The 16,947-nt window shown below is 37.0% G+C and overlaps 1 protein-coding gene across 6 annotated transcripts in view; it reads left to right on the top strand.

Annotated features, from left to right (window-relative positions):
• The first annotated feature begins 825 nt into the window (after positions 1–825).
• BCLAF1 (BCL2 associated transcription factor 1) overlaps positions 826–16,947 on the top strand; it is a 29,815-nt gene continuing 13,693 nt past the window's right edge. For 3 of the 6 annotated variants that reach the window (XR_013338115.1, XM_077776167.1, XM_077776171.1), the window contains exons 1-7: positions 826–929; positions 7,654–7,758; positions 9,521–9,634; positions 10,388–11,299; positions 12,492–13,157; positions 13,312–13,481; positions 15,803–15,908. Coding sequence is in view for 5 of the 6 variants with exons in the window: in XM_077776167.1 (XP_077632293.1) it covers positions 9,531–9,634; positions 10,388–11,299; positions 12,492–13,157; positions 13,312–13,481; positions 15,803–15,908 (1,958 nt within the window). In the remaining variant the exon portion in view is untranslated. Of the gene's footprint in view, positions 930–1,349; positions 1,437–7,653; positions 7,759–9,520; positions 9,635–10,387; positions 11,300–12,491; positions 13,158–13,311; positions 13,482–15,802; positions 15,909–16,947 lie in introns of those variants that run through there. The other 3 variants (XM_077776170.1, XM_077776172.1, XM_077776168.1) reach the window with 2 other exon arrangements.

The raw sequence follows: 16,947 nt of genomic DNA on the forward strand, positions 1-16,947 counted from the left end.
GGCAGATCAAGCTACATTGGGCTGTTTCTCGGACGGCACAAATAATCGAGATGCTTCGTGCTGTGCATGATTTTTATGTTTATGCCAACGTTCTGAGGTGCCCAAGTGGTAATGCTTTAGCACCATAGGGAGGAAAGAAGCACCACCCTCTGATACAAACCAAGACAGCCTAAGACGCTCAGAATACTGCGATGCAAACTCCTTTAGGGATAGCAGAGCTCGTCTGACGCCACTCTGGAAAGTACTTAGGTCGAGGCCATTTTTCTACTATCGAAGTGCGTTTGGCACATTTTACTTCAAAGCAAAAGCGACACTTCCAAGTGTCGGGCTAAGCTTCCAGGAAGAAGCTAGGCGCTTGCTGGCAAAGGGAGGAGAGTCGGTCGGTGCGCGAACACAGACCCCTTGCCTCCCAGTCTTTTCTTCGGCCTGAGACTGTCTTTTTGCTTCTAGTCTGAGCCAGCGGCACAGAAAAAATAACGCAAACAAGCAAAAAAGTGGGCGGATGGAGAGGTTCAGAGTGTACCCTCAAAGCGAAGTAGAGACGCCGGCTAATCGAAACCTGCGGCCAGAAGCCCTCACGGCCTGACAATACACCCCGCCCACCGTCTACCGTCACTGCTGCCGAGGCGGCGGCTCGAGGTCGGAGGGAGGAGCGGCCAGAATTTCGCGCGAGATTAGCACGCGAATTCCCAGAAAGCCTCAGGCAAATTCTAATAGCGGCCAGAAAGCCGGTTCAGGGCGGAAGGGTAGGCGGGCCTAGGCCAGATATTTAGCGGCACCGGAGACCACGCCCCAAAACGGAAGTGACGGAAACGAGCTAGCGCGTCGAAGATACCTCTATGGTTTTCCTCCCGTGCTTGAGTCGGGAAATGGCCGCGGTGTAGTTACAACGGAGATAAGTCCCGGGAACCGTGTTTTCGGCGCTTCAGGTAGGCCTCATGCTGCCTTCAAATCGCTCACAGGGCAGTAAATACCAAGGACGAGTGAATTATTGTTGAATCTTTTGTGGGTAGTTACGGGTTGGCGGCTACCGGAGGACCGAGGAGGCGTATAGCCGTCATTTATGCGTTTCTATATCAGATCCTCTCAGGTTTTTGAGGCACTAAAGGTCGAAATGGTGGGGGGTGGGGTGAGTGGCGAGAACGGTACGCGCGCGCGCGCGGTTGCAAACCTGGCTCGAAACCCAGAGACCGCGCGGCCTTCCCGTGCGCGTGCGCATATATGCCTCTTCAACCCTTCCCCCATTTCCTCGGCCCAGACCCTTGCGCGCGCCCGACTGAAAGCTCGCCCGGCGCACGCGCACTTCCTCCTTTCTCCGCCCACGGCTCCTGAGGCCGCTTGAGGTGCAGCTTGTGTTCGCTTCTTATTGGCTGAGATCGCCACCTTTCTTTCCAGGCTTCGATGAAACAACTGTGACCCGCCGCAAAGTGCGTTGGGTAGGTTGACCCCTTTCTGCGTCGTATTTAAGCTCCTTTTTCCCGGCTTCACGCTTCCCATCGGTGTACGCCTCGTTTTTTAAATTCAATTCTGTCTTGGGAGCGTGTTCAGCCGGTCCCCGTCACTGACCCCGGCCTCCGCCTCCCGCCCTCGGTGTCGCGGGACAGTTTTCTCCGGGATTAATTTCCTTGGATCGCCTTGGAAACCCACTCTGTTTTGAAGCGAAGTTGCACTCTTAACCCTTAAGAGTGGGTGCCTGGTTACGGTTTCCTAGCATGGGGAGCAGGCCTTGGCTGATGGGTCGTCGAGTGGCCCTGTCACACCCGGGCCCAAAAGGCAGCTCTCCAGTAGTACCGGAAAACCACGTCCTTTTTCGGCAAGTGATGCAGGTCTTTTGTCGTGTCAGAAATGTTGCAACCGTGGTCGGTAGACAGTGGGGTAAATGGGTGGGAGTGGTGGGCTAAAGTTAGGGACTTTGCCCTCATTTTAAGTTTATAAGTTGACTTTCTTTACTTTTAAGATTTGTCTTAATCAGAATTAAGCAGCAATACTACTGGCAACTACTTTCCTACGTCAAACTTTTATTTTTTTTAGCGTTTTAGATTGAAAAACTTCGGACTGAAGTTGAGAAACTTAGGACTGACGTAACTAAAAGTGACGTAAAGATGTGTTCGGACACATCTTTTTTGCAGCAGCGCCTTTTAATTTTTCTTTGGTATTAAAAAGCGAGCCAAAATTCCTTAATCCTGTGTAAATTCTCATTCCAGTGTGACTTTAGTTGGAATGGGGCTATTGTTTAGACTGAAGAATCATTACATAGGAAAAACTGCTACAAGTTAATTTGCATTTTTATGTGATTCTAGCCAATTGAGGGTAAATAATTTGATGACAAGGGTTGTGTGTCTAAACTCCTGGTTGAATAACCCAAAGTTGAAAGATGGCTTATAGGCATCTTGTTTTAAGGATACCAGTTTTCACTGTAACCTTGTGGTAAACATTGGAAACCCCCCCCTTCATTCAGCTAATTAAAAATGGTGGCATAGGAGATTCTTTAGAGCCGATTCTTGTTAGAACAATAGTATTTTAGGACTTGGAGACAGATCTGTAAAACCCCCTTGATAGGCTCATGTCTAGTTGAATTTAGCTAGCTGTATTAGATTTAACTGTGTTGAGAAGACTTGTAAGAGATAAAGTCTTTTCAGTTCTACATAGAGCTTTGAATTGGGAGTTTCCAGAAACTACATTCATATGTTTGTTTGAAAGAGTGTTTTTGAGCAGTGCTCTCACTTGAGTGAGGGAGAGAGAATCCCAAACAGGTTCTATGCTGTCAGCACAGAGCCTCATGAACAGTGAAATCATGACCTGAGCCAGAATCAAGAATTGGGTGCCCCAGCTGACTGAGCCACCTAGGCGCACCCCAGAAAGTATTACTTGAACACTAGCGGAATTCTGCTGTGTAATTTACAGTGATTTATTGACAAAAGTAGATAAGGGAATCTAGAAGCCCAACATATCTCTGGGTAGCAAGTGTACGTGGTTAGGTTATACTTACGGGTTATGGATTTGTTCTTTTTCACATCCAGCTTCTTAGGTAATGGGCATTAGTGTTATCTCAGGGTCTTAAGCTTTGGTGTTTTATTTGACCCCAGGACTGAAAGAAAACAAGTCTACAGACGTTAAGGTGATAATAATTCTAGCCTACATTTGTATAATACCTTGTGGAGTTTTCAAACTTGGTCTAATATTTCTCCACTTAGGTTAGAGACCAAGAAGGTAGAAAACTTAAGGTCACATGAACCAGGCTGTGGCACAGCCTGATCTAGAATGCAGGTATTTTTCTCATTTGCATGCTGTCTTTTTTTTAAAAGCAGGATGACAAAAAGCTGGGCAAAGAACTAAAACTTGTGACTAAACCTATCATTTTTCAAAAAATTTTTTTAATTCTTTATTTTTTTAATGTTTATTTTTGAGAGAGAGAGCAAGGGAGCAGAGGAGGGCCAGAGAGAGGGAGACACAGAATCCAAAGCCGGCTCCAGGCTCTGAGCTGTCCGCACAGAGACTGATGTGGGGCAGGCTTGAACCCATGAACTGTGAGATCATGACCTGAGCTGAAGTTGGATGCGTAACCCACTGAGCCACCCAGGCGCCCCTCAGAAGCTTTTAATTTTGGGAATTTTTAAGCACAAAAGTAGAGAACATAGTGAATTGTGATGTTCTCATTATTTAAGTTTAGTAATCAGCAATTACCAATTTTAATATTATTTATTTAACCTTTTTGGGAGTATTTTAAGGCAAAATTCCAGTCCTTTTGTTCTGCATTTATAATGCTGATTAATACTATATCAAAAATATTCTTACAAGAATCATTTGAATTGAAATTAGTGGATAAACTGTAAGAAAAGCTGTTACAAACCAGGTTTAACAATAACGATAGCAACCATTTAAAAGAGTGCATAGTGTGCCAGAGGTCAAGCGGTTTACATTTATTCAGTTCACATAACATTAAACCTTCGCGTTAGTACCATAATTAGCCTTATTTTATACCCGTGGAAGTTGAAGGAGATTGAGGTAACTTGTCCAGTGTTGGGCATCTAGTTACTGGTTAAGTCAGAATTTTGAATCTAGTCTTTTGGAGTAATAGTTTTAGGATATTATTTTTAGGGTTATTAAAGATGTAAGTAGCAATAATTTGTATCACAATCTGGAAGCCAAACTCCCAGAATCTGCTAAAATGCAGACTTGGCTCAAATATGCTTGATTGGGTAATCTAAAGAATCCATTTGGGGGGTGGGGGGGCTTCAGTTTGTGTTCTAGCTGATCATAATGAATTATTGCATGCAGTATAGACTTTGTTAAGGTATTTAAGAACTTTAAACATAAAGCCTGACTTACTTTCTTACATTCCTCACTGGTAAATCAGTTGGAAAAATACATAAAGCAATTTAATCCTTATCTCTTTTTACATCTTTTTATGATGTTAGTAAGTGATCTTGGTTGTAATAAAGGGAAGATTGATTTGGCATTTTGAATTCTATATATAGGTTATGGCCGTATCAAACACCTGTCAGGATATTGGAGAGAGCATAGGAATTGGAATCAGGAGGTCTGGGTTAAATTTTGGATTAACCATTTACACTCTGTGACCACAGGCATCCTAAATTGGCAAACTAATCTCTTGTTTTCTCTCCCAAACTTGCAAATCACCCAGATGCTTGAGCCCAAAAGTGAGGATTTAGGAGTGCAGTTGATTTTTCTTTTTGCTCCACACCTATGAACAGGTACTGTTGACTGCACTTCCATACCAGATTCTGGACTTACCTCTTTTTTCTAACTTTATTGCTACTGCCTTTTCCAGGTAACCAGTTATATAGAATTTCAGCCTTCTAATTTATCTCCTTGATCTCTCCACAGCAACCATCTTAAAATGAATCTGATGCTGTGACTTACTGCAGAGCCTTCTCAGTGTAGTTAGATTTTTACTCTGGCCTTCTTACTAGATGCAGTTTGATCTGGTCCTTTCCTCCCTTTTCCATTTTTTCTCACACCTTTTCCTCTCACAGTGCCTCAATTTAGTGTTCTTTCTGTCCTGAATTTGCCAACTTTGTGTCTTCTGCTTAGAATGCTATTCTTTTTCTGGAACCTTGAAATGTCCCTTGTATTTTAGCCTTAATGTTAGGGCCCAAGAACCCATCTTTGTAGTTGTCCCCTCCACCTTTTAATATATCATCTTGTGGGGTTTTTTCCCTCTCTCTCCCTTGAACATAAGCTCCAAGAGACTAGGAAACTTAATGTTTCACTTAAAGTACAGTATTTCCAGTGCTGGAATAAAAGTACCTGGCATATAACAGGCACTTTGTAAATTCATATGGATTCAGAAAGTTTAGAGTTCTCTTAATTTGAGAGATGGGCTTATGAGATTATGAACATTAAGTAAGATGATTTTAATGATTTTATTTAAGGTCACCTAGCATAATTCTTAACACATGGTTGGTACTTAGATGTTTTTTGCTGTGATTAGTTTTGGGGGAGCAGGCACCTCTGCCATAGTCATGTTTCCCGTAAAACCTAACATAGTGCTTTGTACATAAGAGTTTCATTAAAAAAGAATTAGTTGAGCTGATTATAGTCTTTGTTCTGAGTATATTAAGTACTGTTACTAAATATTAAATATATTTTTATCAAATATTATAAAATAGTATTAAATATATTGTGTGTCATGCTTTACATATGATCTTTGAGTTCTTGGTATGGGTTCTTGAATATATTTATAGATTGTGAGCAAGAATATGTATCTACTGATAAAACAGCCTTCAGCCCCTCCTCTGTGTTATTTCTAGTGTATATTTTCTCGGAATTTAAAAAAAAATCATGACTTGAAATAAAGGGGTTTGGTAGTTGACTTTTTCTTCAGATATGCACAAATTAAGATTAGCCTTTTAGAAATGTTTAGGGAAAGTGATAACTAAAATGAGCTTTGTATCACTTCCAGTAGTGAATCAGTAGTGTTGAACTTCTAGGTCCAGAGTGACATTTCGTACATTAGTTTAGAAGGTTAGAGTTTTTCTCTGCCCCCTTGGGAGATTTGATAATTTTAAAACTAAACATGCATGCACTTTAGAAATCCTTTTGTTTTTGTATCTATGACCTTTTGTTTTTATTATATTTTATTTTACTTGTTTCCCTTAATTGCTAAGTTCCTATTTTCTAGATTGAACCTCAAAAAACTCTTAATTTACACAGGTGTAGGGGAATGGGTATTTAGGGGACAGTATTCTTTTTTTGTTTTGTTTTGTTTTTGTTTTATTTACTTCTGAGAGAGAGAGAGAGAGAGCGTGAGCAGGGTAGGGTCAGAGAGAGACCGAGACACAGAATTCGAAACAGAGTCTAGGCTCTGAGCTAGCTGTCAGCACAGAGCCCAGTTCGGGGCTCAAACCCATGAACTGCGAGATCTTGACCTGAGCCGAAGTCGGATGCTTAACCGACTGAGCCACCCAGGTGCCCCTCTTATTTATTTATTTTTTTAAGTTTATTTATTATGAGAGAGAGATGGAGAGGGAGTAGCAGAGAAAGGGGAGAGAGAGAATACCATGCAGGCTTTGCAGTGGCCCTGCACAGCCTGATGCAGGGCTCAAACCCACAAACCCCCACCGACCTTGAGGTCATGACTTAAAACCAAGAGTCAGATGCTTAACCAACTGAGCCACCGAAGCGCCCTGGGGGACAACATTGTTGACTGACCAGTTTAATCTTATTTTTCCTTTGTATTTTTACTTTCATTGCATTTTTTATTGGATCTTTGGTAAGATTCACAGATTTTCATATTTTATGTGTATTTTTTCATTAGAAGTGGTTTATGAATTTCTTGATTTTTGACATGTATTAATCTTGTATTCTTTAGTTTCTGCTGCTCTCGTGTTTTGTTTTTTTTTTTTTTTGGGAGTGTCCTGTGCACATAATTGGTAATCACTGAATGTTATTTACACGGCTAACCTTTTCAGTATTGATAACTGCTTAATATTTTGTGCAAAACTTAAATTTATTTGTGTAGTAATAGTAAATTAGTTTAGGAAGAGTATTGGCTTTCATTAGATAGGTATTTGTTTCATTTACATGCTGTTCTTTTATTGAAATGTCTGTACATGTACTAAAATGCTTTTAGGTACAGAACTAGGATTACTGTGGTAGCTGTTCATATGAATTTTAGAAACCAGTTTCAGATGAAACTAAATTGTAGAAAGGAAGTAGCCAAAAGAGAATAAAGATTAAGATAAGTAGCAAAACATTAAAAGTAAACTCATATTTTAGGTAAGTTATGATTAGCATTATGAATACTAACAACCAATAGGTGACATGTTTTGCTATTCCAAGAATACCGTATTTGTCATTACATTAGCCACTTTGACATTTTCTGATAGGATAGCAGCATAGCTTCTGTTTTCTAAAGCCCAAATTGTTGTAATTAGAATTCAGGTATTTAAATTAAACAGTAAAAGTGCTGTCAGTTTCATGGTGCACTTCTGCATTCTGATTAAAGCAAAAAAAAATTCTTAAGTTTTTATGGTTAAAGGTTTATTTCCTAAATCAGTTTCACTTTCCCTAAAATCATTAGTGCCTTTATTGAGAGTTTATTTCAGTACCTAATATGATTCGTTGTTGTGAACAGTGGTATTTAATTTGCCATAAATCAAACTGTGTGTTTTTTTTAATCTTTGCTAGGAATTTGAATTCAGAGTTTAATTTCTCAGAACACTTTCTCCAAGAAGAATTTTAACAACATCTTGAAGACTTCACTTGACTGCTTAATCCTGCATAAAACCTAAGGTAAATAGCTTTTGTTTTTCAGTTTGCAGTATTAATTTGAGAAAATGTGACTACCTAATTCATAATTTTATCTTGAGTGATTAAAAGTGATGTAGTCTGAAGCTTTTGTGATTTTTTTTTTGTTGTTGTTGTTCTTTTGTTGTTGGGGGCTTGTATGAACTAAGCCAGATTTTAAAAGCCAAGAGAAAGATCCCCTTTATCTTCTGCCTCTGTGTAGTGTGTCTGCTTCCACTTTTATGAACACGTCAACTTAAAGATTCGGAACACAAAGCTGTTTAAAAATAAAACAAAAATAACTCTTCTTCCCTTATGCATGTGAGAGGAATTCTATAACTTTTTAACACTTTCTCAGTGGTATTAAGTTAATCAAAGTTGATTGTATTACCTGTATCAACTCATTTAGTACTCAGTACAACTCTGAGGAAGGTACTGTTTTTGATATGTCTTATTTATGAGAAGATACATTGATGTTTGTCTATTTGAGGACAGTTATGTTTTATTTTGAGATATTTATCTGAAACCCTGTATTTGTCTTTTTTTTTTTAATGTTTATTTTTGAGAGAGCACATGAGAGTCAGTGGGGGGTTGGGGGGCAGAGAGAGAAGAACAGAGGAAGATCTAAAGTGGGCTCTGTACTGCCAGCAGTGAACCCCACACGGTGCTTGAACTCATAAACTGTGAGATCATGACTTAACAGACTGAGCCACCTAGGTGCCCTGTCATTTTGTTTTGATGAACTATATGCAGACGTGGTTGTTTCTTCTTTATTTCAACTCAGCATTAGTACTTTTAAATACTATGTCATAATACTGAGCAAAGCCTAGGTAGGTAAGTAAATGCCTTCAAAAATATTTGGTTGTAAGAGAATTGGAGGCTGTTAGAAGTTTAGTGAGTCAGTGTTTATGGAAACAATTATTTTGGTAATACGTTAGTTGAAATTTGGAAATAGTTATAGCATAAATAAACTTGGGAGGCACATATAAATTGGGAGGTACATATATGTTTAATTTTTGTGAGAGTAGATTTTCTAAATCGTTTAGTCCTGTTTCTGTACCCATTGAGGTCTGATTATTGCATTAGATACTAAGTATTTTTTAGAAAAGTTAGAATACCGGTGCCCAACTTCCTCTGTTTCTTGTAGTTCCAATATCTTTTTTTTTGCAGCAATCTTTCAAGTCCATTGACTTATCAGAAAGTCACATAAGTCCAGTTATATTATGTAGTCATGCAGTATTGTATACATGGAGTGGTTAATTTAGTCCCATTTTAAGGCCATAAAGCACTTAGGATGAAGTCTGCTAGGTTTGGGGGGTTTTTTGGTTTTTTTTTTTTTTTTTAGTATTATGCCACTTGTGTTTTCTTTGTTTCAGGTTCCCTATCTATACTACTCTAAATATTTATATTTTTTACAGGAGAGGTAGGCATTTGTATTGGTCATGGAATAACCTCTAACATGCTTTCAGGCTGCAGTCTGATCCTGCTTTCTGTCTTCTGCAGCTGCTTCCTTTTTGAATTGAGGCACGTAGGTGGGGCAGTCTAGAAATCTTCTGTTGTGTCTACAATATATAGTACCTGTCATCTAGTTGAAGGTATAGTTTTAGTCAGGGATAATTGGTTCAGTATTCATTTGAAATGATGAGTAAGATCCTTAGAGAAACTTATGCCTTGTAAAATTCAATTTGTCTTTGAAAATAAGTTAAATGATGTGAAACTTCTTCAGTTGAATGGTGGTTTTTTACTTTTTTGCTCTCTCATTGACTAGGAGAAAAGAAATGGGTCGCTCCAATTCTAGATCACATTCTTCAAGATCAAAGTCTAGATCACAGTCTAGTTCTCGATCAAGATCAAGATCACATTCTAGAAAGAAGAGATACAGGTGAATTCCTGTGTTTTTAATTCTTTTAATAATGATAGTCAATATTAGCTAATATTCATGGAGTGCTTGCTATATTTAAACACAATGTTAAAGTTATTAATATATTCTCAAAGAACCCTGTGAAATTAATCCATTTACCTTCTAGAGTTGGGGAAATTGAGAATTGTTCAGGCTGCAAGCTAGTAAATGGCAGGGCTTAGGTTTGATTTCAGTTAGTCTGACTTCAGATCTCAGATTCTTATACTGTGCATGTATGGTGGATTTCTTTGAATTTACATTGAAGTAAATTGAATAATGAGAGAGCTATCTGACAGTAAATCATCATTGCATATTATTTCATAGTTTCTCATTATTTCTGACTCTGTCTCAATATTGTGTATGCATTTGGCTAGTAGTATTTTATTGATGCATATTCTTCCATGCCATTAAATACTCTTTTACTCTATTACTTTAAGTACCTGAATAACTTTTCTGTAATTTGTTAGTATGTCTTGTTGTTAGGTATATCCATTTTTTCCCATTTTTCATGCCTTCCTTCCTAAGGCCTTTACTTTATTCTCTCAGTATTTACCTTAGAAGTGAGACTTTGTTCATTGAAAACAGTGAACTTTACTTTTGTATAAATGAGAGTTGTGATTTTTTTTTTTAATGTACATTTTTGGTTTGGACTATTTACATATTCAACCAGAAGTATTTAGAACGGTAGAATGGAATAGTTTGTTTTTCTTGCATTGATATTTATTTCATTTTTAGTTCTAGGTCTCGTTCCAGGACATATTCAAGATCTCGTAGTAGAGATCGTATTTATTCTAGAGATTATCGTCGAGATTACAGAAATAATAGAGGAATGAGACGGCCTTATGGGTACAGAGGAAGGGGCAGAGGGTATTATCAAGGAGGAGGAGGTAGATACCATCGAGGTGGTTATAGACCTGTCTGGAATAGAAGACACTCTAGGAGTCCTAGACGAGGTCGTTCACGTTCCAGAAGTCCAAAAAGAAGATCCGTTTCTTCTCAAAGATCCCGAAGCAGATCTCGCCGGTCATATAGATCTTCTAGGTCTCCAAGATCATCATCTTCTCGGTCTTCATCCCCATATAGCAAATCTCCTGTCTCTAAAAGACGAGGGTCTCAGGAAAAACAAACCAAAAAAGCTGAAGGGGAGCCCCAAGAAGAGAGTCCTTTGAAAAGTAAATCACAGGAGGAACCGAAAGATACATTTGAACATGATCCATCTGAATCTATTGATGAGTTTAACAAATCATCAGCCACATCTGGTGATATTTGGCCTGGCCTTTCAGCTTATGATAATAGTCCCAGATCTCCTCATAGTCCTTCACCGATCGCTACACCACCTAGTCAGAGTTCATCTTGCTCTGATGCCCCCATGCTCAGTACAGTCCACTCTGCAAAAAACACCCCTTCTCAGCATTCACATTCCATTCAGCATAGTCCTGAAAGGTCTGGGTCTGGTTCTGTTGGAAACGGATCTAGTCGGTATAGTCCTTCTCAGAATAGTCCAATTCATCATATCCCTTCAAGAAGAAGCCCTGCAAAGACAATCACACCACAGAATGCTCCAAGAGATGAGGCTAGGGGACGTTCTTCATTTTATCCTGATGGTGGAGATCAGGAAACTGCAAAGACAGGAAAATTCTTAAAAAGGTAAGCATTACTAAAGTCTTTAGATTGTAATATTAATAGTTGTGTTTTTTGGATTTTGTTTGGGTATATGAGACTTAAAATTGCACTGTGATGTGTATTTACCTGTTTTTACTCCTGACTTCTTTATAATTCCAAGTGGTTTTTACTATATCTGATTAATTTTGGATATTAGTGTTTTAATAGAAGCCAATTTAAATTTCTTTTCAATTTTAATCCATTTTCAGTCAGGCTAGAATTAATGTAAACAAGAAATGAGGTAGCATAAAGCGTAACTAATGGTTAACATGTTGTAAAAACTTAATTTTGTGTTAGAGCATTGAAAGCTTATTTTGTTTTCACCATTATAATGTGACCTATGTAAATAATATAGTTTAGTACATGCTCTTACTTTTGTGGTATTCTACATGTAACTGCCAATTCTTAATCAATCTATCTGTAGAAAAGCTAATTATTTCTTGCTCTAGTAACCTTTGAAATATACTTTGTTTAAACTCTGATTTCAAGCATTGCTGAAGAGTTGCTAAAAAACTCGGTGAAAATTGGTTGCTAATGTAGTTTGAGTGAGATAATGTAGTTTGAATGAGAAAATAGAACAGGCATGCTATTTCTGGCATATTGCTGTATAGCCTAGAATAAAATTTCTTACTGAACTAATACTCTTTCTACTTAGCATTGCCAGAAATCATTTTCTGCAGCATAGTAGATGTGAAATATTTTGTGATTCACTTAGAGTATTAAGTAATATTAACTAAGTTTGCTTTTGTGAATTCATTTCTTTTAGTAGATAAGTGTAATAGTCTGAAATTTGAATATGATTATATATAGAGTTCTGATAGATAAGTACATTGTTTAAAAGTGGCTCTTAGACTCAAAAATTAAACTGTGTTGCATGTTATAGAAATTCTGGAATTGGAATTGTTCATGCAGAATTGTGGACTGTGACTAGAACAGGTTGAGAATGGCTTTACTTTTTAAACTTCAGAAGGTCTAATGTATATTTAAATCTTAGTATGTAAGTGCTGTATGGCTGCTTTTAATGTTTTTTAAGAGTAGAATTATGAAAACACGTCTCGGTGGGGTTTTTTTCCCTCTTATTACTGATCCCGTGGTGTTGGGCAACACATAGAAGTATGCAAGTTATCCACAGTGAATGCAATCCAGAGTTACCATCCTCTTCTCTGCTTATTCACAGGTTCACAGATGAAGAGTCTAGAGTATTCCTGCTTGATAGGGGTAATACCAGGGATAAAGAGGCTCCAAAGGAGAAAGGATCAGAGAAAGGGAGGGCAGAGGGAGAATGGGAAGATCAGGAAGCTCTAGATTACTTTAGTGATAAAGAGTCTGGAAAACAAAAGTTTAATGATTCTGAAGGGGATGACACAGAGGAGACAGAGGACTATAGACAGTTCAGGAAGTCAGTCCTTGCAGATCAGGGTAAAAATTTTGCTACTACATCTCACCGGAATACTGAGGAGGAAGGACCCAAGTACAAGTCCAAAGTTTCACTGAAAGGCAATAGAGAAAGTGATGGATTTAGAGAAGAAAAAAACTATAAACTTAAAGAGACTGGCTACGTAGTAGAAAGGCCTAGCACTGCGAAAGATAAGCACAAGGAAGACGACAAAAATTCTGAGAGAATAACAGTAAAGAAAGACACTCAGTCACCTGAGCAGGTAAAGTCTGAAAAGCTCAAAGACCTCTTTGATTACAGTCCCCCTCTACACAAGAATCTGGATGCACGAGAAAAGTCTACCTTCAGAGAGGAAAGCCCACTTAGGATCAAAATGATAGCCAGTGATTCTCATCGACCTGAAGTCAAACTCAAAATGGCACCTGTTCCGCTTGATGATTCTAACAGGTAATACCACATTGATAACCAGAAAGTAACCTGTGGTTGCTTACTTAATATTCTAGTTAAATTATCTTATTTTCTGAACATACTCCCATTTTCGTATTCAAACCAATGGTATATTTTGTTTGTTATGTGTGTGTTTGTTACCGATATGCTCCAGACCTGCTTCCTTGACTAAAGACAGGCTACTTGCTAGTACACTTGTCCATTCTGTCAAGAAAGAACAAGAATTCCGATCCATCTTTGACCACATTAAGTTGCCACAGGCCAGCAAAAGCACTTCAGAGTCATTTATTCAACACATTGTGTCCTTGGTTCATCATGTTAAAGGTATGTTTAGCATTGTGAATTAAGTATTTCTTGCAAATTAAAGTGAACAACGAGGCTTTTAATAATTAATGTACTCTAGGGCTAGCAAGTAATATATAGACCATGAGAAATTTGGAAAAATAGTTTCATAAAAGAGCTATCAGTCTTGCTAGCATTCAAACCCATAGAGATATTTAATACAAAGTGATTGAAACACTAAGTAGAGTTAAAACACACTCTAAAAATCTGTATTGTGACAAAACTGATGCAAATGTATTTAATGCAAAATCTTTTGAAATGTGTCATTATACTATACTTCAAATGAAAAGGCAGAATGTTTACAGATGATCATTGCATGCATATATGATTTAACAATATACTCTTGCATAGATTTAAAATAAAGCAAGGCCATATGGTGACTGAGTATTACTAAGAGTATCTTTTCAACTTTTAAAGAAACCCAAAACCAGTGGAAAAGCAGTATTGATTTTCTATCTATATTTTTGTGTTACTTAATTTGTTGTAGTACTTAGCTTTTTTAAATGACAAGTAAACCGGGAAAAAAAATTTATTGGAAGTTTTAAAGGGGAAAAAAGTTCAAGTGATTTAAAAATATGTTAGATGAGTAGTGATTACATGAATAGTAGATGGTAATGACCTTTCTTGAAGTCCTCAAGATGCTAAGCATGTTCATTACAGCTAAAGTAATCATGCTCAATTTTTACCAGTATGTAATTCTAGTTTCAGAGTTACTAATAATTTTAGGTCATGACTTTTTGGGCAATTAGGTTGTTTTGTTTTTGTTATTTTCTTTTTATGTTTAAAAAGCAGCTTACTATGAAATAGGTTCTACCCAGGAAGCTTCATGGTTGTTGGTCTTAAAAGCCATTTAAAAAAAAAAATTGTCTTTTTATGAGAACAACTTCTTGTAATAGCTGAAACTTGTTATTAGCAAATTCTTTATGCAGTTGATGTTTCAAAACAGTGACTAGTTCATTTCTTTTTGACTGTAATTATTTAAACATGGTAACAAAAAAGTTTTGTTATTTGGCTGTAACTAGGCTTGTGAACCAGTTTGTGACCATATTATTGTGGTACATAAAATATGAGACATTAACATTTTTTTCTTTTTTACCTTTTTTTGACCTGTCTCCACATTTTACAGTTTATTGCTGAATTTTGAGATCAGGTTTTGATAAAATTTTTTCTTTTTCATTTTCTTTTTCTTTTTTTCTTTTTCTTTTTTTTTTTTTTTAAAGAACTGTAGTTATGTTTCATTATTGGTATTGTGCAACCGATCTGAACAGCTCTTTCTTAATTTAGAGCTGAAAATGCCCAGTGATGTTTTCTTTTTCATTGTAACTAGGTCCTGGAATATGTTTTGAAATGGCAAAATCCATGTTTCAAAGTAAAATAGCTGTTGAAAGATACAGGCAAAGTTGAATCTTCTGTCTTCCTGGCAAAAATGGCATAAAAACTGAGTTGCTAGCTCAAATTCCTGGGTTTCATGGAATTATGATTGAGGCACTACCTTGTAGTGGCCGTTTCAAGTTTTAATGATTGGTTATGAGACATGTGCTGGATATTGGGCGGTAAGTTGACACAGATGTATGTTGACCTGTTAAGCAGATAGCTTGCTTCGTAATGTAACATTTCATGACTTTATACGTCTTTCTATTTTACATTTACAGCGTATCTTGAATGGTTTAAAAACTAGTTTTGATAGTACTAATTTTAAAATTGAAAAGAAGGACAAGAGAATAATAGAGAATGTGCTGTCAGGTTTGCCAAGAGGCCAGATTTTTGGAGTAATTAGTGTTAATTGATTTGAAAAATACTTTTCCAATTGAAATGGTAGTATTCAGTCTTTTCTTAAATCCAATTTTTGTTGTCAGCATAGTTGTTGATGAAATAATTGTATTAGTTTACTAAAACCAAATGTGTAGTTATTTCAGTATTTTTTGTTATCTGCAAATGATTATTGAAGTAACTCTCCTGGTTCTGGCAAGGTATAAGGACATTCACATATTATTCCTTTTGTTCTGTTTGAGGAAGTATTGCATTATTGAAATCAAGTTAGAAATTCTCAATTAAACCTTTTTATTGTTTTTGGAATTTATGCAGTATTGACAGGGCCCTCTGAGGAGCTTTGTATCACTTGTTGAGGTAGAAGAAGTTAAAAGGTACAGAGTAGGAGCTCTTTGTAACACTTGATTCTCTTCTGCTAGGTTTCTTGAGCATTTTTATTTTCTTTTCACCTGCTACATGCCCTTCTGTCACAAATGAAAATCTCTCTTGAAGTAAAGATAACTAATTGGGCAGTATTTCTCCTAAATCAACAGAGCAATACTTCAAATCAGCTGCAGTGACCCTAAACGAGAGGTTCACTTCGTATCAGAAAGCCACTGAAGAACATAGTACCAGGCAAAAGAGTCCTGAGATACACAGGTATGTGCACTGTTGAATGGACTTATAAAAATACTGTTTTGATACGAAGACACCACTTATTTTCTTTGGGAAGATACTGATCATATTGGAACTATGCTATTATCATCATGATACAAGATGAACTTTGGTTTTATTTTATTTATACCTTGAATAAGTATATTTCCAGCCTTGAAAAGTTTATAAGTTACTGTTTCTTTTTAGTTTTTATTTTGTTTAAACACATTCTTAGAACTTAAAATATGACTCACTCCCCAGAACACATTCGTTTTTTCGGAGGGAGTTGGCTGCCTAGAGTAACCCTTTATTTAATTTACTTCCAGTAAGTTTGTAAAACAAAAATGCTTGTTGAGAGGTAGAACTGTTTGTGTGTGTGTGTGTGTGTGTGTGAGAAAAGCAATGAATGTTAAAAGTCCAGCAGTTGTGTTCAAATCCTGGTTCTCTCACTTTATTGCATTGTGGTAAAAAACCAAGTTATTTAATCTCTGAACATTAGTTTTTTCCATCAACCATATAAGGACAACAGTTCCTCTTTTGCAGGGTGGTGGTGACAGTTAGTATTGGTCATAAAGTATCTTAGTTCTTAGTAAATAGTAGGTAGGGTGTTGGTGGTGACTGCTGAGGAAGAGCTGAGAAGTTGCACTTGACACTAGCTTTTAAAAGGTAAGGAAAGGCAGGGGTAACACTCAAAGATCCACTGAGTATGTAAAGTCATTGGAGATATTTAAGAACAAATAACCATATTTATGTGTGTATTGAAGATATGGAAGTATATAATTGTATGATGGTTGACATTTAAGATAATAACATTCAATTCAATCAAAACATGTTTTTTAATGATTAAGATAAATTTTTAAAAAGTTTAACTTCTTTATATAAAAATATCTGAAGCATTTTAATTCACTTTTAATGGATATAGTCTTCTTAATTGTCTATTAGGAGTTAGATTAACAATCTTACTGTGCCAAAGTTGATTGGGAGAGAAGTAACTAGACATTATAAAAATGTACAGTTTTGAAGAAATTTTGGAACCATAAAGTTA

Source organism: Crocuta crocuta, unplaced genomic scaffold, assembly GCF_008692635.1.
Source record: "Crocuta crocuta isolate KB4526 unplaced genomic scaffold, BGI_CrCroc_1.0 scaffold25, whole genome shotgun sequence".
Lineage (NCBI taxonomy): Eukaryota > Metazoa > Chordata > Mammalia > Carnivora > Hyaenidae > Crocuta > Crocuta crocuta.